Source organism: Sminthopsis crassicaudata, chromosome 4, assembly GCF_048593235.1.
Source record: "Sminthopsis crassicaudata isolate SCR6 chromosome 4, ASM4859323v1, whole genome shotgun sequence".
In the NCBI taxonomy this organism is placed as follows: Eukaryota; Metazoa; Chordata; class Mammalia; order Dasyuromorphia; family Dasyuridae; genus Sminthopsis; species Sminthopsis crassicaudata.
The window spans coordinates 21,494,758-21,519,066 of record NC_133620.1 but is presented as its reverse complement, the minus strand read 5'-3'; the positions used below and the strand labels follow the sequence as shown (position 1 = coordinate 21,519,066).

Below are 24,309 nucleotides of genomic sequence, written 5' to 3'. Positions count from 1 at the left end.
GTGCACCTTAATAACATTTGTTGAAAGTGATTTTGAACAGGGCTAGTATTTTGGGAGAGTCTTTGGCACAGCTTAAGTTGCAAGACAATCTGGTTCATCTGGAGAGAGAGTCTATAACTGATATCAACCAGTAACTATATAATAAACACCTACTGTGTGCTAAGGGGTAGCTATGGGGTACCATAGTACACAGAGTGCTGGGCCCAGATTCAAAAAGACTCATCTTCCTGAGTTCAGATTCTTCATAGTTGTGTGATTCTGAGGAAGACACTCCACCCTGTCTGCCTCAGTTTCCTCATCTGTACAATATCTGGAGAAGGAAATGGTAAAACCATTCTAGTATCTCTGCCAAGAAAATCCCAAATGGGATCCCAGAGCCAGACAGAACTGAAGCAACTAGCCAAAAATATTGTAAAACAATTTAGCTCACATGGAGAGCCATATCAATCAGCAAATGAATTAAACACTTAATATGTTCTAAGTGCAGTGCTAGGACTGGGGATGCAAAGGCAAAAAGAGGGATCACAGAGATGGATACAGAGGTGTAAAGAAGGGAGAGTATTGTGCATGAGGAACAAAGTGTCACTTTGGTGGAATGTGTTGGGTTGGGGGGTACTAATGGGAGGGCTTAGAAGGTAGGAAGTCACTAGGTTGTAAAGAGTTTTTAATGCCCTATTTGACCTTGGAGGTAATAGGGAGTTATGGGCAAGTAAGGGAGGAGGCATAATCAGATTCATGTTTTAGAATAATCCCATTGACAGTTAAATGGAGGCTGGATTGGAAGAGGACACTTCTAGTTCAATGAGGAGGCTGCTTCCATAACCCCTTCCTCTGTTTTATTCCTTTCTAGTCCCCTCCTACCATACCTGGGAGTAAAGGGGAAGAAGGAGCTGGTGACCATCTGTGTGAAGAGCGTGTTCTCCTTGCCCTCAGTACAGACCATGGAGGAGCAAGACACAAACAACTCTGACTTTGTCCAGGTGAGGCTCAGCTCCTCAGCTACTCCAGCCGCCTTCTGTCTTCCCCTGACTCTCTGAAGAGAGTGGGTTTGTGTTTTGTTTTACCTCCCAAGATGCTTGAGTTCACCATGCTTTACTCAAGATACTCTTTTTGTTGTTGTTGTTGTTGTTTTTAATAGCTTTTTATTTTTCCAAATACATGCAAAGATACTTTTCAACACTCACCTTTGCAAAACAATCCAAGATATTCTTGAAGCTACCCTTGAGGGACTGGCAGTGCTTTGTGAATGACCATCTCCTGAGAAAATTATTCCTGGTTCCAGGCATGCCATTTTAAAAGGGATGTTTAAAGAGAAGGTTCTTAGCAAGAACTCCAGAGTCAGTGGAATTAACACCAGCTCCAGAGTCAGAGGGACCTGTTTTCAAATCTTGAGTCGTTCCTATATCTATATAGGAAAGACTCAAGATATACATATATGTATATATCCCATAAATATATGTACACATATATACATATATATATATGTATATATATATATATATACATCTATACACACACACACACACACACACACACACACACATATATATATATATATATATATATATATATATAAAAATAAACATATATACACATATATACACATATTTGTGTGTGTATGTGTGATTTGGAGCATGACTTTCTGAGATTTCAGAAGGTGAAGCCATATTAGAGCAAGGTTTACATCTGTGAACTTGGAAGAAGGGACAGAACCAAATTCTTTGCTGGCCACATTTTCTCCCCACCCACAATAGCTGTATAGAAATGCAATCCCAAATAAAATCCTTTTTGATCCAGCGTGAGATAAGGCCAAGGATGATAATAGTGTGACACCCATGTGAACAGAGTTTATATTCTAAACATGAGTCCCCTTAAGTCTCCAAGAGGTTCTTAGAATGAGGAAGTGTAGAATCTCAAAGTCTTAGAACTTTAGAACCACAGAAGCTTGGTCATATGGAACTCTAGAACAATTGAATTCTAGAACCCTAAGAAAAGGGAAACTTAAAGTATTAGATTATTGGATTGATGGAACCATAGGACCCAGAATGATAGAATCTTAGAAGTGTAGAACTATAAAATCTGATAGACAAAATCCAAGAAACACCAGATTTTAGAATCATAGAACAAAAGAATCTTAGATTGATAAACTCCTATAATCTTAGAAAATTGTACTCTAGAACAACGGAATCTTAGAACCATTGAGCTCCTAGAACAATCTAGTTATAGAACTCTTGAATAATAGTTTCTGAAGCTTAGAATGCTAGAACCATAAAACCTTAGATTCCTAGAATCTAGAATTCTAGAATAAGAGAGCCTAAGAATAATAGAAACATTGGCTTCATCTGAGAATCCTTAAAATGTAGATTCTAGAAGTTCAATTGGGCCCTTTTCAGTTCTTAAACCTATTACTCTTCATAAGAGAGCTTCTCATGTAATCCAACCTCCCAGGAAGGGCAAGGATCCAGTGGAGAGCATGCTGGGTCCATAACAATGAATCAATAAACCTTTATTAATTACCTTATGTATGCTTGAATATACACAGACAAAAACAGATCAGTTATTGGCCTCAACAATCTGATATTCTCTCAGGAAAAACCATATGTACATATATGTTTATAATGGACACAAAATAATTAGGGGAATCAGGCATTAGAATATGTGGAGAATGTCTGCCATATCCTATATCAAGGCTTCTTAAACTTTTTTCACTTATCATCCCTTTTCACCCAATAATTTTTTATGTGATCCTGGGTATACAAGCATAAAAAATAGGTATACAAACCAAAGGTTTACTGATAACAAATTATAATTTCATGATGCCTATGTTCAGTTACAAGACCCATATGAGACTGCAAATCATAGTTTAAGAAGCTGGGTTGTATAGGATGACATCCAGCATTTGTTTGAAAACCTCCAGTAATTACCTACATGGTAAAGAAGCTATTAAGTTCAGTCCTAATTGCTAAGACATTTTTTCTTTCTTTGGACTCAAGTCAAGAACATTGAAATTAGTTCTTTCATGTACCAGGGTTACTCCTAGATAATGAGATCTTGAGCATTCAGGGAAATCAGGCCGTCATTTTCAGGTTCAGCAGTATCGATAATCAATCAACCAATCAATAATCACTTACTAAGTACTTACTATGTGTCAGATGTGGGTTAAGTGCTGGAGATACAAATAGAAAAAAAAAAAAAGAAAATAACCCCTGCCATCAAGAGCCAATGGAGGAAGACAATGAACAAAAGAAGCTGAAAAGATGGGGATGGAGGAAGGGGAGAAGCAGGGACATGATGTAAAAATAAGTCTGAGAAGTCCTATCACAGCCTGGTAAGAAAAGAAATATCTCTGCTAGATCTCTCCTGAAAGATTTGGAGTTAAAATCTGAAAAAATCCAAAGTCTGATAAATCCGTTAAGTGTGAAATGGTGCCTCAAAATTATTTTAAATTTATTTCTCTATTAATGATTCAGGGCATTTTAATCATATGACTTTTGATAGCTTGGATTTCTTTCTCTGAAAAATGCCTATTTGAATGCTTTGACCATTTATCAATTGGGGAATGGCTTTTATTCTTACAAATTTGAATCAGTACCATATATATCTTTGAAATGAGAAAAACTTATTTGCAAAGTTGTTTTTCCTAATTGCCTGGTTCTCTTTTAATTTTAGCTACAGTGGTTTTGTTTGTACAAAACCTTTTTAATTTTATGTTATCCAAATTGTTCATTTGACTTCCTAAGAATTCTGTTTTGTTTGATCAGCAATGTTTCCTTTTTTCCATAGATTCTTTTCTCCTTTAATTTGTTTGTACTGTTAGCCTTTATGTCCAAGTTAAGTAAGTACCTGTAACATGCCCTCCTGGCAGTTACAATTACTAGTCTGCCCTAGGCCCAACAGAGTACCTTTAACCACTGACCTTTGCAGTGTCAACTCTACCTGGCTCACCTCCTCCGAGGCCTTCAAAGGTCTCTGGCCACAATCTCTTGAATCTATAGTTTACTAACTAGTAGCACGCTCAGAACAGCCACGTGTAATCTTAAAAGCCTTTATTATACCCACTCATATAATGCCCTGACTTGTCAGCTCCCTAGTGAACACCTGGTCTGAAGACCCACATGTTCTCTACCAAACTCCTTACCTCTCGGCTATCCATCTCGGCTTGGCTTGGCTACCCCAGGTTAGGAAGCCAGGTTAAAGAGCACCAGGTTAAAGAGAGTGACTGCTGTCTGCAGTGGGCTTATAAAGGACCTGTGAGGTCACACACACAGCCAACCAGCGAGAGAGCTGTCACCCATTACGAAGCTATCTCAATATGGACAGGATCCCATCCACAAGGCAGTCCTATATCCACAGAAATTACTACTGGGCCACTCAAATCTCCTGTGCCCACCCATTTAAAGGGCCCTTACAATTCCCTTCTCTTATTTTTTGGGAACCGCATCCTTACAAGTACCCATTTAAAATCAGTCTTGGTATATGATATGAGATGCTGGCTTATACTTAGTTTTTGATAGACTTGTATTTTCTGGTTTTCCCAACAGTTTTTGTCAGGTGGTGAGTTCTTGCTCTAATAGCTGGTATCTTTGGATTTATCAAGCACTAGATTATTGTGCTGATCTGTTTCTATTTAAATATTTACCTAATCTATCCTACTGATCAACATTTCTATTTCTTGCTTAGTACCAAATTATTTTGATAAATATGATTTTTTTTTAGTATGACAAGATCTAGTACGGCTACACTGCCTTCCTTCAATTTTTTTTTCATTAATTCTCTTGAAATTCTTGATCTTTTTTTCTTCCTGATAAATTTTATTATTCTTTATCTAGCTTTGTAAAATAATCTTTTGTTAGTTTTATTGCTATTGCACTAAGTAAATTAATTTAAGTAGTATTGTCATTTTTATGTTAGTTTAACCTTCACATGAGCAATTAATGTTTGTATTTATTTGCATAAACAGTGTATAATAATTATGTTCATATGGTTCCTATAGATGCTAAAGCAATCTTATTTTGTTTAGAGTTCCTCTGTCTTTCCCCTAACCTTTAGTATGACAACTCTTACCATGTCTGTGACCTTCCTTATTGCTGAAATAGCAAGGACAATCTTACCTATTAGTGTGGAGTTACAGGAAATAGCTAATCTGACAAAGGAACTTTCCTATTACAAGTCTCCAAAACAGGCTCTGTCCAATCAAAGGATACCATATCCTCTATTCCTTTCCTCAGCAACGGGCCTTATCTAATCTTATGTTATTCCATATCAATTCATCCATCTCCTGTCTAAAATGAAATTATATAAATTTTGGTCTTTAGTTCCTTTGGGGAGTCTCCACTTGTGGAGATGGGAATTTCCTTGCTGAAAAACCCAATAAACCCTCATTTGGTTTTTGGTTCTGATTGTAATTTGTTTTCGTACCAGCAAATTTGTGACTAAAATCTAAGTTCTCTATTATGAATTTCCAAATTGTGGTTTGAATATTTCTTTCTTTCTTTCTTTCTTTTTTTTTTTCTTGAGGCTGGGGTTAAGTGACTTGCTCAGGGTCACACAGCTAGGAAGTGTTAAGTGTCTGAGATCAGATTTGAACTCCAGTCCTCCTGAATTCAAGGCTCTATCCACTGCACTACCTAGCTGCCCCTGAATATTTCTATAAATTCTAAAAATGTCTAAATGAGTTTGGGCTACCAATTTATAGAATTTAATGGAAAATAAGAATAAATTTTTGTTGGAGAGATTTACATGAACTAATATTAAGTGAAATGAACCAGAAGATCATTGTATATGGCAACAGCAAGATTATATGATGATCAATTCTGATGGACATAGCTCTCATCAACAATGAGGTGATTCACACTAGTCTAATTTTAAGTGAGATGTGTTCTCTTGTTGGGATAATTGTGATATTTGACCCTTTATAAGTAAACCAGGATTTGATAGAAAAGACACTTAATATTTGACAATATGTTTAGAAATTGAAAATTTAAGTTTTGCTAAAAACATAATTGGATAAAAATTATTCTCTATTGGACTTGAATGCTATCAGTATAGAATGCCTAAAGAAATGTTGTTAAGAAAATGGTGCAACTAACATTATTGACAAATTTCATTCTTTTGACCTGAATGCTATAAAGTTATTAATTGTTATTAGAGGTTATTATCATAATGTTGAAACCTAACAAGTGTTTTATTGGATATTTTTTAAAAGGAAGAAAAATAATTACTTATTTTGTGAGAAGAGAAAAAAAGGAGCTTGTAAAATCTCCTTATCTGTAAACTTGCTAAGTTTCTTGGAACCATCTGCTCAGACAAGGAGAAAGAACTTGCAAAATGTTGTGAAATTCTAAAATAATGAATTGGTTTACTGAGAAAATGGAGTCTCGGCTTCCAACACAAAGATTCCTTGCCAAAGGAGTAGGAATTACAAGTTCATTTATAATATAAAAATGATTTATGTGATGATTTGTGATCATGAAAATTATGGAGTTGTACTTAGAATATGATATTTCAAAGTTACATCTTAAGCTAACAGTCTGAGCAGACTCCAATATTAAAGATTTATTTTTGCCTTAAGGAGTTAATAATATACAATACCTTAAGAAATGGATGTCTGTTGGTTAGGAGATTTACAGTAGTCAGTCAGTGTTTTTCTGAGTTTTTCTTTTTCTTTCTTTCTGTCTCTTTTTTTTCCCTGAGGCAATTGGGGTTAAGTGACTTGCCTAGGGTCACACAGCCAGGAGGTGTTACGTGTCTGAGACCAGATTTGAACTCAGGTCCTCCTGACTTCAGGATTGGTGTTCTAGCCATTGTGCCACCCTGCTGCCCCTTTTCCTGAGCTTATTAGTGAACTATCACATATTCACTATATGTGTAATTCCAGAATGTAATTATTTTGATTTCTAATGATTTCTTTTTATATCAGGATGTGTTTAAACTTGAGAAGAGGAAGAAAAAAAAAAAAGATGTTGTGTATTGGTCTACCTGCCATCTAGGGGAGGAAGTGGGGAGAAGGAGGGGAAAGTTGGAACAGAAGGTTTTGCAAGGGTCAATGCTGAAAAATTATCCATGCAGATATCTTGTAAATAAAAAGCTATAATGAAAAAAAGGATGTTGGACCATTTTTTTTTTTTTTGAAAGGCCTGGCAAACTTTTTATTAGTTAACTGTAATTGCAATGTGAGAAAAACAGTAACTATGTCTAGCCCTAAGTTATGGTTAATGAAACTTGTTATTTTTGGTAAAATCTCTTGGGACTGTAATTTGATATTATTCTGAATGTTGAATTCATTTATAATTGTCTGAATGATCATCAAGTCAGTAACCCACCATTTGAAGGAAATGCCTTCGTTGAACTGCTTAAACAGATTGTGATCCAAGTATTGTGGATATCTTTGTCTGAGAAAGTTACCTTGCATTGGTGAAGGCAATGACTCAGTTTCTCTATTGTGTTATTTCTATTTGGGCAGTAATGCTTCCCATCTAGTTAATCCTGAAATTGGCTTCACCTTGTGAATAATGCAGAACTTTTCTATATGATTGACTGTTCCAAAAAGATAACCATAACTCTTACCTGAAACCAAACAGAACTAAGAATGCTGTATCTTGTTATACTTGGGTTATATCATTTTGAGCCCTTAGGCTTAAGCCTGGAGGAACAACCTTGGTATTACAATCATATCCCTTCTTTTTTCATTCATAGCAAATCTCTTTTATCATAGTAGGTAAAACAAATTTAATACACATATATATACACACATGCATACATACACACACATACTGAATCTTGTTACAATACCCCAGGACCTCTTAATGACCAAAATAGAATGTAATTATAAGATACCTTATTGCAGGGGTTCTCAAACTACAGCCCGCGGGCCACATGCGGCCCGCTGAGGACATTTATGCGGCCTGCCAAGTTATGGCAAATGGGCTGAGGGGCAGAGACAGAGCATGAAGTTTTGTTTTTTCTATAGTCCGGTCCCCCAACAGTCTGAGGGATGGTGAATTGGCCCCTTATTTAAAAAGTTTGAGGACCACTGCTTATTGTATAATCTCCTTTAATGCTCTTCCTAGAGTTCTGTTAGTTATAAAATTGTCTTCGTGAGGTCTGAACTGGTTTTAACCACATAAAGTAATTACCGGAAGGAAAGTCTGATTATGTTTTGTTGGTTTTACTAAATTATACTAAATCTTATCACTATCACTAGCAGACTTTAGCAGCATTACCTAGAGAATCTCTACAAGTTCCCAGAAACTTGGAGATGGTCAAGGATATATCTCCACACATATGCCCTTGTAATTATTTGATTTCTAATGATTTATTTTTATATCAGGATGTGTTTAAACTTGAGAAGAGGAAGGAAAAAAAAAACTTTTTATTAGTTAACTGTAATTGCAATGTGAGAAAAACAGTAACTATGTGTTATAGGCCTGTTATCTTTTCTATAAGCTCCTTATATCTGCTTGAATTAATACTGATGTGGGAATTCTTAAAAAATGTTGTGAGACTATCAGTTGTCTCAAAAGGAAAGATTGTATTTAGCCAATAAAGCTAAAACAACTCCATTTTGTCTTCTGTTCCTCTATCATGTCCTTGGCCCTATTTATATTGCAACACTTATGGTATCTGTGACCTTCCTAACTGCTAAAAGAGCAAGGACAGTCCTATCTATTGGGGTGAGGGTTACAGGAGTTAGTAAATTTAAAGAAGCGCTTTTCCTACTACTAAGTGTCTCAGGAACAATTCTATCCAATCTTAGAAATACCTCAAACCCAATTTACTTCCTGCCTAAATCTAAATCTATATCACCTTTGTCCTTTTGTTTCTTTGGAGAGTTTCCTTTAATGAAGGTAGAGCTCCCTTGTTGGAAAACTCACTAAGTCATTGTTGGTCCTTAAATTTTTGGTTTTGGTTTTGGTTTGTTCCAGCATTGACAATTTTACCCACACTGTTTTGGCAGGTAGATTCCCACATGTTATTTTCTTCAGTCTTTTTGTGAATCTCATTTGGGGTTTTCTTGGCAAAAATACTGGAATGCCATTTCTTTTTCCAGCCTATTTTTGTAGACAAGAAAACTGAGGCCAATGGGGTTAAGTGATTAGCCCAGGATCAAACATGTAATGAGCATCTGAGGCTGGATTTGAACTCAGCTCTTCTTCTCTCTAGACCCCATACTTTAGCCATTGTACCATCTAGCTGATCCCAAATGTCTTATACTGTCTACTGTACTATTTAAATATTTTTCTTTCAGTGTTTTCCTACTGGATTTTATTGATAACAAAGAAATGTTAACAATTTATTTTATTTTATATCATGCAACTTTCCAAAAGTAATTATTTAATTAGCTCTTGAGTTGAATCTCTAAAGTTCTCTAAGTAATCTATCATATAATATGCAAAAGAGATCTTTTTGTATCTTCTTTGTCTATGCGTATTCCTTCAATTTATATTTTCTTGTCTGAAAGCTATAATTAACATTTCCTGTAATTCTATTGAATAATAATGTTGCTTTACTACTGATTTTATTAGGAAGGTCTCTAGCTTATGCTCATTATAGATCATATTGGCTCTTGATTTTAGAAAGCTACATTATCATTTTTTAAAAGCATCATCTATTTGTATATGTTCTAATTTAAAAAAAAAAACAGGAATAGGTGTTACATCTGATCAGAAGTTTTATCTTCATTTCTTGATGGGATCATTTGGTTTTTGATGTTTTTGTTGTTAATATGGTCAAGCATTTTTATAGTTTTCTTAATGTAGAGTCAGCCTGGCATTCCTAGTATAAATCCGATCTAGTCACAGTTGTGCTGTGGTCTTCCTCTTAATATTTTAATTTTTTTGCATTAATATTCACTAGGATATTGACTCTTTCTGGTTCAGGTATTAAAATCATACTTGTATTGTAGAATGATTATCATTATTGTTTTTTTTTTTTTAAACAGATTCTGTAGAATTGTAATTAACTATTCTTTAAATGTTTAATAGACTACACTTGTAAATCCAACTGGTTCAGTGAGTTTTCCCCTGCTTTGGGAGTTGCTTTATGGCTTTGTTCAATTTCTTTTTCTAAGATAGAATCATTTAAACCTTCACTATTCTGTTTCATTAATCTGGGCAGATCTGTGATTTCTTTGGTAAGTAAGTAAGAAACTGTCTTAATTAAGGAAGCTCATCATCTTCACTGCAATGAACAGTCCTAGAGAGACACCTGGGTTAGTGAGCATTTAAATAACTTGCCAAGTTCACATAGCCCCAGTGTGTTAGAGGAAAGGATGTATGGGTTTCTCTTGTGACTGGTTTGCTCCTTATGGTTTCTTTTCCAGGTGAAAGTTTTTCCGGACTACAGGAAAAAGGAAGTGACTTTCTTGAAAGTTGTATTTAGTGGCTTCTATGGGATTCTCCACTTCCTTCTTCATCTCTTTCTGCTGGCTTCTTTTAAGTTAAACTAAAGTCCTCCTTTCTATAAGAAGTCTTCCCTAATCCCCCCAATGCTAGTGCCTTCTCTGTAATTTGTCCTGCAATTGATTTATTTTTACCTGGTTGTTTCCATGTTTTCTCCCCATTATATTGTGAGGTCCTTGAGGGCAGGGATTAGCTTTTTCTTGTTTATCTTTCTTAGCCTTAATGTTTAACACATGGGGTGCTTAATAATTACTTATTGTTTGAACACAGTAGGTGATTAATAAATATTTGTTGATTGACTTCAGAGGGCATTCCACCAGTGAAGTTCTATGTTTCTCTTTCTCTTGATTCACAGAAAGGGCTAAAAAGAGTATAAGCTCCTTGATCCCTCACCCCCAAAATGGCCCATTGTTTGTGGGAGGTCCCCTCATCAGTCTCCAGAACTCATAATTACCTCCTTTCTCTTCTTTCCTCCCTCAGATACTGTATTCTCAGACACTGGATGGCCTTCAGACTTTGTTAAACTCTCTCTTCTTAGAAGAACCTACCCCAGCTGGCCTAAGTAGCCTTTTGGAGGTGAGCAGGAGGGTTCAAGGAGGTTCTGGATCTAACATAGGACAAGTTAGAGGTTATACAAGTCATAGAAGTGCTTATGGAGGGGGTTCTGGGCATGTGATTTGGGAGGTAATTTGGACTGGAGAAATGGACAACATCACAGAGCCTTGATGTCAACAGAAATGACCCTTTCTTCCTCCTGCCTCTCAACCTCTTCCCAATCCTTTCTCCTTCATCCTCAATGTCCCATCCCTTTCTTTTACCTCTTCCTTCTTTCCTTCCTTCTTACCTATCTTTGTTACCCCTGTTCTATCCCATTCCCATCTCTATAACCATCATTTTCCCTTTCACCCAGTCCCACTGTGGGAAAGCTATGGATTTGGAGTCAGAGAGTCCCACATTCCAATACCAATGTCACATGTCCAAAGAGTAAGTCAAATAATAGGGTTGAACCCTTTGACCTCCAATATCTCTTTTCCTATAGCTCTTCTAAGATGGCAGTGCCATACACCACACGGCACCATAGAGGGAATATTGATACTCCAAAGATGGACTGTGGTGTCAGAGAATAGCTTGGGACCTAATGAAGGAACAATATGGAGTGGGAAGTGGAAAGGGTGCTGGATTTGAAATCAGGGGCTGGATTCATCCGCTCACTACTCGTGCAACCTTGGACAAACTACGCAGCCTCTCTATCATTATGTTTCTGAATCTGTAAAATGAGGAGGAGGAGGAGGAATTAGATGGTTTCTGACCCTTTTTCTAGCTCTAGGTGGGCAAGAAAGGCACTAAGCATTTATTAAGCACCTGCTATTTGCCAGGCACTGTGCTAAGAATTTAGAGTACAAATTCAAGCAAAAAGAAAGATGGTCCCTGCACTCAGGAGGCTTACATTCTGATGGGGGAAGACCCCTCTGGTGCTGAAGTCAGTAGAGTCAGAAGCACAGCCCAGAGGCAAATGATTTGTGAACAGAGTAGACTCATCCACAAAATGGAGTCCTAGGAAGCAATCCACCAATGGGAGACCTATGAGCTTGTGATTCAGTCCAGTTTTCCTCTACTTCAAGTCTGGGTCCAGCTCCTTATCCCCTGGAAAGATGGTGGGCTTCATAACTTATAAAGGCTTTTAAAACAACTATGTTATTCTCCATACTAGCCTTGTGAAATGGACACATTAAGGATAATTTTACAGATGGGGCAGCTAAAGCTCAGAGAAAGGAAATGTTTGCCATCATCACACTTGCTTCTAGGGAGTGGGATAGGTCATGTTCCTATTAAATCATATTTGCTGTTTTTCCTCTACCTTCATTTCCCAATCCCCTTTCTCTTCCATTCTTGAGTTATTCCCTCTTTTCTCCCCATCTTCTCCATTGCTTCAATCTCTGTTACTACCATAGGGGGCTCTGTTATCCCTTTGCCCTCTCCCACCTCACTGCCTCTTCCTAATCACTTCCTCCTTCCTCTATCCCTATTCACTTCTCTTTCCAGATCAGACATTGTGTCCCAAGATTTTTCTCACCCCAACAATCTATATTCTAAGATCCTTTTAGCTCTAATATTCTGTGCTCTGTGTTCTAGTATAATTCCATATAGAATTACTTTCCTCTAGGTTGTTTCTAGCACTAACATTCTATATTCTATATTCTAATCTAGCTCCAACATTCCATGTTTTAAGACCTCTCTAAGTTTGACATTCCATAATTTTAAGCCCCTATGAGCTCTCACATTCTGTATTCTAAGGTCCTTCCTAGTTTTAAAAATCTCTGTTCTGAGTTCCCTCTCAGCTCTGACATCCTATGTTCTAGGTTCCTTCCCAGCTCTGATATCCTGTGTTCTAGATTCCCTCTCAGCTCTGACATTCTGTGTTCTAGGTTTCCTCTCAGCTCTGCCATTCTGCATTCTGGGTTCCCTTTCAATTCTGACTTTCTATGTTCTAAGTTCTCTCTCCACCTTGACATTTTCTGTTTTAGTTTTCCTCCAAACCTTGACAATTTATACTCTAATTCTCTCTCAGCTCTGACATTCAGTGTTCTGGGTCTTTCCCAGTTCTGATCTTCTGTGTTCTAAGTTTTCTCCCAACTTTGATATTTCCATTTTAATGGGCATTTTCTACATTCTGTGTTCTAAGGTTCTTTCCAACTCCCCCATTCTGGGTCCCAAGATTTCATCTGGCTCTAACATTCTCTTATCTAATGTACATTTTATACATTCTACATTCTAAGATTTTTTTTCTAATTCTATCATTTAGTGTTCTGTGCCTTAACATTCTGCATTAGAGGACTTCTTCTTGCACTAACATCCTACATTTTAAGTTGATTTCTAGCCCCTGGCAACCCTGGCCACTAGCTGAGAGGACCATGCTCAGCAGCCACAGAAACAGAGACTTGCAGCACCTCTGTGCTAGGAAGGACATTCAGGGTCATCCACTTCATGGCCTCACCTAAGAAAGAAGGACATGTGACTCAGAGAGAGGAAATGGGTCCGAGGTCACACACTGAGTCAGGGGCAGAGCTGGGACCCAAAGCTGGCTCTCTGGATCCACCTGTCTCAGCTGCTCCAGACAAGTTCTTCTTGTCTCCACAGCCCCTGGGACCCTGGATGACGTCTGCAAAATCCCACGAGAGAGCCAGGGCAGTGAAGGAAAGTGTCTTCCTGCTAAACTGCTCACTCCAGACTCAGCCTTTCTTTACCAACTTCGTAGAACAATTCTTGAGCTTCCCTCTGGAGCCTAAGGGAAAGATGAACTTTGAGCACAGCAGAGGAAACTATTTTGTGGGTACCTGCCTCTCAGGAGGGTCTGTGTGTATCCGTTAACATCCGTACATGTCTGCTTGTCTCTGAGTCCCTGAGCTGTGTTTGTGTGTGTATGTGTGTGTGTGTGTGTGTGTGTGTGTGTGTGTGTACTGGGATGTTAGACCCAGAGGAACCTGGTGAGATTATCTAGTCTAATCCCGATAACCTGGATTGTGGAGAGAACTACTCTATTGAGGAGAAAACTGAGGTTCACTGGGAAATTGACCAGAAATAGAACGAGACCGCCTGATACCTGTATAGATACCTAGATCCGTTTTTGTATCTATATCTGGATCAATTCCAATCAGTTCAATGGGCATTTGTTTAGAAAAGGCTGATTGTGCACTGAGCTATAGTCCCTACTCACCAAGCATACAGCCTGGGAGAGGGAGAGAAGATGCATACATACACACGCATGCATGCAACACCTAGTTAGTGCAGGAGAGAAATAAAGAGCATTAGGTGAGTTGGAGAAAAAGGTCATTATTTTCTCCAAGGGGCAACGAGAGGTGGCTTCCAGGAAGAATTGGTACCTCAGTGGGGCTTTAAAGGATTATGCAAACAAAAGAAAGGGAAATTTCCATCCTAGGGAATGAACAAAGGTTTGGAGCTGAGGAAACTTCCGATGTATTCAAAAAACTGGGATCAGTTTGATTAGAAAGATGGATGGATGAGTGGAATAAGAATTTATTTTGTAGTTGTTCAGTCACGTCCAACTCTTTGCAAGCCCATTTGGGGTTTCCTTGACCGAGATAGCTCTTTTTGCAGATGAGGAAACTAAGGCAAACAGGGTGAAGGGTGACCCTTGCTTAGGGGCACACAGCTAGGAAGTGTCTGCACCACCTAGTTACCCCCTGAATTTATTAATTACCTACTATATACTTTGCAAATATTTTCCTGGAAACAAGTGTTATTCTTCCCATTTTACAAATGAGGAAACTGAAACAGGTTAAGGGATTTGCCCACATAGCTAGTGTCAAGTGTCTGGGGCTGGGTTTGAATTCAGATCCTCCTGACTCAAATCCAGGCTCAGCCCTCTGCCCACCTGGCCACCTTGTGGCTGCCCCAGGACAGAATGCCAGTAAGCTAAGGTCTTAGCCAGGCCCACTCTGCCGGTTTCACCGATGTCCCGTTCCTCCACCGGCCACGAGCTTTGCCGCAAGGTCGATACTAACAAACATCTGTTATTTAACTGAGACAGTGTGGCCGGCGAAAGCCCTGGTTTCAAATCCTGCTTCTGACCCTTGGGAGCTGGGTAACTCTGGGTACATCCCAAACCTCTCATTCTCAGTTTTTTCATCTGTAAATGGGCGGATGAAACTCGGTGGTAACTGAGCCCTGACTCTGATCTGTGATCCTTCCAACAGACGATGTTTGGCTTCCCCATGTTCGGTCTCCTGCTCGGCCGGCTCATTCTCCGCGTCTGCGACCCAGATGAAGAGATTGGCCGCGAAGCCCTGGATGGCATCATCATTCTTTACACAATCCTGGAGCTCCAGAAGAGTAAGTGACGGATCGGAGGCCGGCAGAGAGAGCGCAAGGGTCCACTTCCACCCCGGGGGCCCCAGACAGCATTAGCTCCTCTAGCATCCCCGAGGAATAGGATATCCTTGATCCCTATGGACATTGGGACTTAGAATGTTAGCGCACCCAGGGTCCAAGGTGGAAGGAAGAGAACCTACAACGAAAGAACCTAGAACTTTAGGATACCAGGGGAGCTTAGGGCAGAAGTAAGAAAATAGACTATCGGAGCTGGAATTGTTCAAGAGCCTCAAAGGCTGTGTAGCCAAATGCTTCCACTAAAAAGTAGTCCCATCCTGCAACTCCCTGACTCAGTTTCCTAGCCTGTAAGGTGAGGGTTCTGAACCAAGGAGGCGATCTTTAAGGCCCTTTCTGAGCTTGGACCTCCTGGGCAGCATCTTGAAGGCTCCCAGAAGAGATGGCAGCGGGGATGATCGGTGGTCGATGTGGCTGGGTTTCTATGAGGAGCCTGACATTGGTCCGGGTCCGAGCTGGGGCAAGTGGAGGTGCCATCTGGTTGCAAAGCTCTATCTCTCCCTCTTCTTCCAGGGAACTTAGACAATGAAGAGACCAACAAGCTTGAGCTGTACGAGAGCAACAAGAGGTTCCTAGGCCCCTACAACCCCGTCAGCCCTTGCCAAAACATCCTGAGAGTAATCGCGGTAACTACGGGCAAGAGGGAGGGGAGATGGTTGGTTGATCACCAATGGATCAACATTTATTAAGTGCCTGCTGTGTGGCGGCTAATGGAATGGTGCCTGTCCTCAAGGGACTTATATTCTATTGATCCAGAGCATTTATTAAGCACTTACTATATATGCTAAACTCGAAAATATAGATAGAAACTATAGAAGATCTAGATAGTCTGAAAATATAGAATGATAGTCCCTGCCCTCAAGAAGCTTACATTCTAAAGGGGAGATAAAAAGGAGTTGAAAAGTGGAGATAGGTGAGACAGTCAAGAAGTAGCCCCAGAGAAATGAGAGTGGACCACAATATAGCACTTCCACTCTTTCTGTTATTGTTTTCTGCATTTTTGTTTTTCTTCCCAGGTTATTTTTACCTTCTTTCTAAATCCGACTTAACTGTATAACATGTATATATCTATTGGATTGAACATATACTTTAACATATTTAACATGTAATGGACTGCCTGCCATCTAGAGGAGGGGGTGGGGAGAAGGAGGGGAAAATTTGGAAAAAAAGTTTTGCAAAGGTCAATGTTGAAAAAAATTACCCATGCATATGTTTTATAAATAAAAATTTATTTTCATATAATAATACTATAATAATAATAATAAAAAAGAAGTGGCCCAGGAGACATGGACTGGGCCAGTTTGGGAGTAACTATCTATGCTTTACTGGGCCACTCCCTGAGACAGGAAATTCTCCTTTTAAATTGTGTCTAAGAGGGAGAAAAGATTTTCTTGAGCAATACTTGAAGCATTCTGGGTCCCATTGAGAGAATGCTGTTAGCGCTGAGCCTTAAAGCAGCTCTTTGGAGTGTAACCTACTAGAATCTCAATCTGTCCCACTTCCTTCATTTGGGAATGTGCAAACTTACCCTTCTGTCTCCCAACCCAATAGCAACTGGCTTATTACTAACTGAACCCAGAGTCCTTGGGCTTCCCTAATGCTCCTGGAGCCTTCTATTTAAAGTCCAGAAAAATAGATCAAATTTTGAAAATACTCATAACTCTGCTCATTTTTTTTAAAAACTTTTTTCTTTTTTTAAATTGTGCTGATTTGTTACAATGATTTTACATTTTTCTCTTTTTCATTGAAGAGAACAGAGGGTTCATTGAAAAATATAGCTTTTGCAGCCACTCACTCAGAGGTACCAGTCTTAGTTCTCTTCTCCACTTATCCAGAAAGAATTAAGTCACTTACCAGTGATGGTAAATGCAGTTAATGTAAAAATGCATAAAAATGAATGCAAAGTAGAAGAGTAAGCTCTAAGTGCCAGAACACGTAGCCACTCTTGATAGAGCTAGGTGTTCAGCTAGTCACTCCATTTTCTACATTCTGCCCCTTTCTGTCACCCTGGATACAAATGTTCCCAAAGGCCAGTGGGAGAGGAGGGTCATTAAGCATCGCAGTTATAGGGGGAAAGGAAGGGAAACAAACCACTTCATCATATTCCATGTTCCCTTTCAGTTGTCTCTCCCCATCCTGTCCTCAGGCATCTCTCTGGTTTTCTCTGGTTCTTTCTTTTTAATGTCACAGCTGCAGGTCAGAAGTACGTGCACTCAAATAGAGCAAATGCTCTGGTTTTTAATCCTGCCAAGTAAACTTTTATTTCTCTTTGATACCTAAGAGATGAAAAAGACCTTGGGAAGGGGGAAATCTGCCTCGTTCCAAAATACACTTCTTGGGTCTAATTCTTCCCACAGGAGCCAAGTGAAATAAAGCTAAGTGGCTGCATATGTATCTGTACGTTTCAGGAATTTGGAGACTTTCTTGGACCCCAGCAAGTGAAAGATCTGCTCCTGGCTGCCTTGGAAGGCCTGAGGGATGATCAGGAGACTCCTGCAAAAGATACAGCAGAGATGATGCAGTTGGCTTCAGAAGTCACCCTGAGCTCCGTTCTGGAGTGGTATAGACACAGGGTATTGGAGGTGGTAAGGAAGCTGCTAGAGAAAGTACTAGAGGCAGGGAGGAGGTCCCCAGGGCAGGGAATTCCAACCTTCCTCATCTTTCTTGGATCCCCAAAGGGCCAGGAATGGGGAGATTAGAGAGGAGACCTTCCTGGCTGTACTCTGGTGTCAGAGTGATGGGAAGAAGCCCTAAGGGTGCCCTCTTCTCCCTTCCCTCTCTTGCTTTGGGCAATGTCCAGACTGGGGTGGACAGTGGAGGAGCTGTTCCATGAGAGGAGCTATGGCTGAAACTCAGATTCTGCTTCTTGAAGAAGTCTTTTCAGTAACCTCACCTTCCCTTCCCTCTATTTTCCTTCTTTCTTATCTTCTCTTTTCTCTTTGCTTTCCTCCCCTTCTCTTCTGCCCTTACCAATTATTCTCCCTTTACCATGTTTCTTTTGTTTATCTTTTCTGCTTTTCTCCTTCATCACTCTTTCCCCTCTTCCTCTTACCTTATTTGTGCCCTTTTCCTTCTTTCTTTTTTTTCTCAACTTGGCTTTGATCATATATCTTTTCCTCTCTTTCTCTGATTCTCTTCTTGCCTCCTTACAAATTTCCCTCCATCTCTCTCTACTCATTTCATTTCATCCTTATCCTCCTCTTTTCCTCTTTTCTGCTCCATCTTTTTCTCTTTTGTCTCTCTTGTCTTCCTTTCTCTTCTCTTCCCTTCTGTTCCTTTTCTTCCCTCTTCTCTCCTTTCTTCCCCTTTTCTCTTCCTTTTTGTCCCTTTCCATCCCTTTTTTCTCTTTCTTCCACTTGGTTCCTCTTCCTCCTTCTCCATTCCCCTCTCTTTATCCCTGCTCCCCATTCTTTCTTCTGACCCTTGTCTATCCTATCCTTCTCTATCCCCTTTCCTTCTCCCCTCTTCTATTTTCTGCTCTTCTCCTCTGCTCCTTTCTCTTAATCCTCCTTCTCATTTTCCTCTTCTTTCTGCCATTTCCTTCCACTCTAATTTTTCTCTCTTGACCCCCCTTGTTTTATGTTTTCTTTTATACTTTCTTCCTTTCCTTTCCTTTTGTGCTTTTCTTTCTCTTCCTTTCCTTTTCTTTCTTTCCCTTTTCTCTCTTCCCTTTTCTTTCTTTCCCCTCCTACTTTCCCTCCCCTTTCTTCTTCTGTGTCCTTCTTTCTCTTTTCTCTCTTCTGCCTGCCCCCACTCCTCTACTTCTGGCTCTCATTTTTCTCCAGATACCAGAAATCATGAATGGCATCTATGTGCATTTAAGTGCCATTCATGAACCACGAGCCCGGGAAGTTGCCCTCTTGCCCATCTCCCTCCTGGCCAGTTCCTTCATGACTGAAGTGGTCGTCGCTCTGCTCATGTGTCCCCTCCCACTGGACAGGTACAAATCAAAGGGGTTAGGGCAGGACCTCAACCTGCAAAGACTCCACAACTTTTATCTGAAAGAATTAGGTTTTTCCTCCCCAGCCTCAGTTGCTTCAATTGTTAAAAAGCTCTACTTCTAAACTGTTGTCATGAGAAGTCCATCTGATCAGAGAATTTGTATCTGGTGGGTGGAGACTTTAGGTGCTTTAATTAAACCTCCTCCTTTGACAAGAAAGTTGAGGGCCAGAAGGGACTGAATGACTTGTTCTGAGTAATTCATGCAGGTGTTAGGTGGTAGAAGTAGTTGTTAGAACATGTCCTTCTGACTCCAGCTAAATAGTACCATCTAGATGAGTTATTATGACCCACTGTACTTATTGTCCTTGATAATAACTTAGAGAATATTCATAATGTTAGTGGTTTCTGCTTTCCCCTCCTGCCTTCCCCACTGAATCCTTGGTGATAGGAGAGGCCAGCCAGGAATAGAATTGGATAAAAATTAGAGGAGGCCTTGTTTAAACAATCTCACTTCCAATTCTTTGAGAAGATCACAGACCAAGTATGAACCCACTTTTGGAATTTTAGATATTGAAAAGACTTGAAAGTTCATTTGATCAAACTCCCTGTTTTATGTATGTATCCTTTCCCTGAGAAATGGTCACCCAGGTGCTGCTTGAAGACCTGCAGTAATGGGGAGCTCACTAGTTGTCTTGCAAAGAAGCCCATTCCTATTTATATTGAACTATATTTACCCACTCCTCATTTTTCCCCATTTCATTCCCATCTATCTGGAGTCCATTGGCAAGTGGGTGGGTTCACACCACTTCCATAATTTGATTTTGCACTCTCGTAGCAATGGGGCAGAGATGTGGAGGCAGCTAATTCTTCGGAAACCCAGCTGTGACATTCGGGACCTTCTGGAACTGCTCCTGACCAGTCTGAAAGAGAAGCCCATCACCAAGAAGGGCCGGGCCTCCATTGTACCCCTGGCGGTAAGAACCCTATACTTATTCCTCAATCACTTCATCTCTTCTTACACTTACTTGAAATTGGAAGACTTGTGTTGTACTCCAAACTCTCACTAACTTTGCACGAGTTTAAACAAGTCACTTTAGCCCTTGAAACAAATAATTTCTAACATTCTTTGTTCTAGGATCTGAATTTCTCCATTCTAAAGTCTCTTCAAGTGCTAACATCATGTGAATTTATGGTCCATTGGTTCACTCATTGTTAGTTCATTCAAACATTCTTTTGTTCATTAGTTCCTGCTATTCTTACATTCTTTTGCTAATTAATTTGCTTATTATTATTGCTACAGCCATCCTTTACCACTTGATTGGTTAGATGATGTGGCTTTGCTTGAGGCCATGACCCAAGAGGTTTAAGGTACTTTGTAGGTCTACACTCACTTAAAAAACACCTCATGAGCCCCCATCAGTGTGGTTACATTTACTAGTCAGACAGAGATGACAATTGGTTCAAATCAAAAAGTACTTCATTACATTGGCTCTGATAGAGTAATCCAGGAATCTGTCCTCTATTCAGTTATGGACACTATTTTTATCAAAGTTTTGAAAAAAATTCAAATGTGTCACTCTCTCCCAGAGTCTAGATCCACCTATATTCCCAACCTTAGTTGATTTTATGTTTACTCATGCAGCAAATCTTCTCTGGTCCCTTCATCCAAAGTAAACCCAGTTTTATCTCTCCCCTCCCCATCCCTACTAGGACTGAGTTAAAAAAAACTGCCTCAAACACAAACTAGCTTATGACCTGGACAAGTCATTTAAACTCTGTTTTCTTTGCTTTATTTTTTATTTTTCCTGAGGCTGGGGTTAAGTGACTTGCCCAGGGTCACACAGCTAGGAAGTGTTAAGTGTCTGAGACCAGATTTGAACTCCAGTCCTCCTGAATTCAAGGCTGGTGCTCTATCCACTGCGCCACCTAGCGGCCCCGCTTTTTTATTTTATTAAAGCTTTTTTATTTACAAAGCATATGCATGGGTAATTTTTCCAACATTGACCCTTGCAAAACTTTCTGTTCCAAATTTTCCCCTCCTTCCCCCCTATTCTCTCCCCTACCTGGCAGGTAGTCCCATACCTGTTAAATATGTTGAAATACATGTTAAATCCAATATTTGTATACATATTTATACACTTATCTTGCTGCATAACAAAAATCAGATCAAAAAGGAAGAAAAAGAAAAACTGAGAAAGAAAACAAAATGCAAGCAAACAGCAACAGAGGGAGTGAGAATGCTATGTTGTGTTCTGTACTCTGTTCCCATGTTTCTTTCTCTGGGTGTAGATGTCTCTCTTCTATCCTCTGTTTTCTTATCTGTAAAATGGGAAGTAAAAATCACTTATCTCTGGAGGTTATTATGAGGATTAAATGACATAATATTTCTAAAGTGCTTTGAAAAATCTTTTTAAAGTATTATATAAATGCTAGCTAGCTATGACTATAACAAAAATTTGTGCCTGGTAATGTCATAAATGTGCCTGTTTTCCCATAGTTCTGCCAGTATTTGTCATTTTCCTTTTTTGTCAATGTTGCCAATGTTAAGTGCAACCTTAGAGTTGTTTTAATTTGCATTTTTTAGTTATTCATTGATTTAGAGTACAGTTGGGTTTATATATATATATATATATATATATATATATATATATATATGGCTCTTGAGAGCTTGGATATCTTCCCTATTCATATCCTTTGACCACTCTTAAACTGGGAAATAGCTTTTGTTTTTATAAATTTGAATCAGTTACATACACACATACATGTACATATATTTAAAATGAGATCTATATCAAAGAAACTTACCACAAAGATTCCCACCCACATCTTCCTGCTTCTTTTTGGATTTTAGATGCATTGATTTTGTTTGTGAAGGGAAAATAAATCTATTACTATGTAACAAAATTATCCTTTTTTATCATCTGGGGACTTCTCTGTCTCTTGTTTAATCATGAACTCTTTCTCTGTCTGTAGAACTGATTGATAATTTCTTCCATAATTTTCTAATCCTGTCGGTCTTTATGTTTAAATCATGTTTATATTTATAGTGTGTTTTGGTATATGATATGAAGTGTTGGTTTATATCTAGTTTCTGCCAGATTGCTGCTTTCCAGTTTTTCCAAATGTTTTTTACTGAATGGTGAATTCTTGTCCTGATATCTAGTATCTTTGGGCTTATCAAACACAAGGTTACTGCACTTATTTATGTAGTTCTGTATATCATGAACCTAATAACTTTATTTCTTATGTATGTTTTGATAGTTACAATTTGTTGTATATTTTGATAGATATTGCTAGGTCCCCTTCCTTTCTATTTTTTTCATTGTTATTTTTGTCTTGCTCTGTAATATAAAATTAAATAATTTGATTGGCATGGCCCTGAATAAATAAATAAATTCATGTTGTCATTTTTATTATGTTGACTTGACCTACTCATGGATAATTAATATTTTACCTATTATCTGTTTGAAGAGTGTTTTGTAATAATGTTACCATAGTTTTGGTGTGTGTCTTGGCAGGTTGATTTCCAAATATTTTATATTATATATAAATATATATAAATATATATAGACTTGACCTACTCATGGGTAATTAATATTTTACCTATTATCTGTTTGAAGAGTGTTTTGTAATAATGTTACCATAGTTTTGGTGTGTGTCTTGGCAGGTTGATTTCCAAATATTTTATATTATTTGTAGCTATTTTAAATTGAATTTCCCTTTCTATCTCTTCACATTATATTTTCTTGATAATATACAAGAATGCTAATGATGAATAGAGGGTTACTTTATATCCTGAAATTTTGCTGGAGTTGCTCATTATTTCATTTAGTTTTTTTTGTTTGTTTGTTTGTTTTTATTTTTATTTTTTCTGAGGCTGGGGTTAAGTGACTTGCCCAGGGTCACACAGCTAGGAAGTGTTAAGTGTCTGAGATCAAATTTGAACTCGGGTCCTCCTGAATTCAAGGCTGGTGCTTTATCCACTGCGCCACCTAGCTGCCCCCTCATTTAGTTTTTTAAATGATTCTCTAGGGTTTTCTCAGTAAACTATCTTATCATCTGCAAAAAAGTAGTAATTTTGCTTCCTCTTTGCCTATGCTTTTTTCTTCAAATTAATTTTTTATTGCTAAAAACAGCATTTATAAGACTATATTGAATAGTAATAATGATAATTGACATCCTTGCTTTGTCTTGATCTTATTGAAAAGGCTTATCTCCATAACAGATAATGTTGATTCTTGGTTTTAGACAGATACTATTTATCTATAATTTTAAGGAAAGATCCTATGCTTTTTACTGTTTTTAATCAAAACAGATATTGTTTCTTGTTAAAAGCATTTTCTGCAACTATAGATATAATTTTCATCATTTTTCCTATTAATGTGGCCAGTTATATTTATAATTTCCCCACTATTGAAATGATCCTGCATTCCTAGTATAAATCTAGCTTAGTTATAACAGGTAATATGTTGTTGTAGTCTCCTTCAAATATTTTATGTAAGTATTTTCATCAATATTTATTAGGGATATTAGCCTATTGTTTTCTTTCTGTGGTTTGACTCCCCTTCATTTAGCTATCAAGAGCACATTTGATAGAACTCCTCATTGTCCTATTTTTCTCAAACAATTTATGTACTTTCTTGTTGTTCAGTTGTACCCAACTCTTCATGACCTCATGAAACCTAGCACATCAGGCCTTTTTATATTCCACCATCTCTTAAAGTTTGTTCAAGTTCATGTTCATCACTTCCATGACACTGTCTATCACTCATATCCTTTACTATCCCCTTTTCCTTTTGTCTTCAGTCTTTCCTGACTTTCTCATTATGTGGCCATAGTATTTTTAAGTTTCAACTTCAGGATTTGACCTTCCATTGACTAGCCTGAAATTCATTTGTTTAAGTATTCATTGATTTGATCTCCTTGTTGTTCAAGGGACTCTCAAAAGTCTTCTCAGCACTGCAATTCAAAAGCATCAATTCTGTGACATTCAGATTTCCTCATAGTCATACATCGACACCAAAAAACCCAGCTTTGCTCATACAGACATTTGCTGGCAAGG

General features: G+C 38.4%; 1 protein-coding gene across 2 annotated transcripts in view; it reads left to right on the top strand.

Moving 5' to 3' along the window:
* The window catches only part of MROH7 (maestro heat like repeat family member 7), a 69,538-nt gene that overhangs the window by 25,042 nt on the left and 20,187 nt on the right, over window positions 1-24,309 (top strand). For both annotated transcript variants that reach the window (XM_074265851.1, XM_074265852.1), the window contains exons 7-14: window positions 851-980; window positions 10,881-10,976; window positions 13,539-13,727; window positions 15,116-15,251; window positions 15,819-15,931; window positions 17,714-17,890; window positions 19,091-19,245; window positions 20,083-20,221. In XM_074265851.1, coding sequence (XP_074121952.1) covers window positions 851-980; window positions 10,881-10,976; window positions 13,539-13,727; window positions 15,116-15,251; window positions 15,819-15,931; window positions 17,714-17,890; window positions 19,091-19,245; window positions 20,083-20,221 — 1,135 coding nt within the window. The remainder of the gene's footprint in view (window positions 1-850; window positions 981-10,880; window positions 10,977-13,538; window positions 13,728-15,115; window positions 15,252-15,818; window positions 15,932-17,713; window positions 17,891-19,090; window positions 19,246-20,082; window positions 20,222-24,309) is intronic.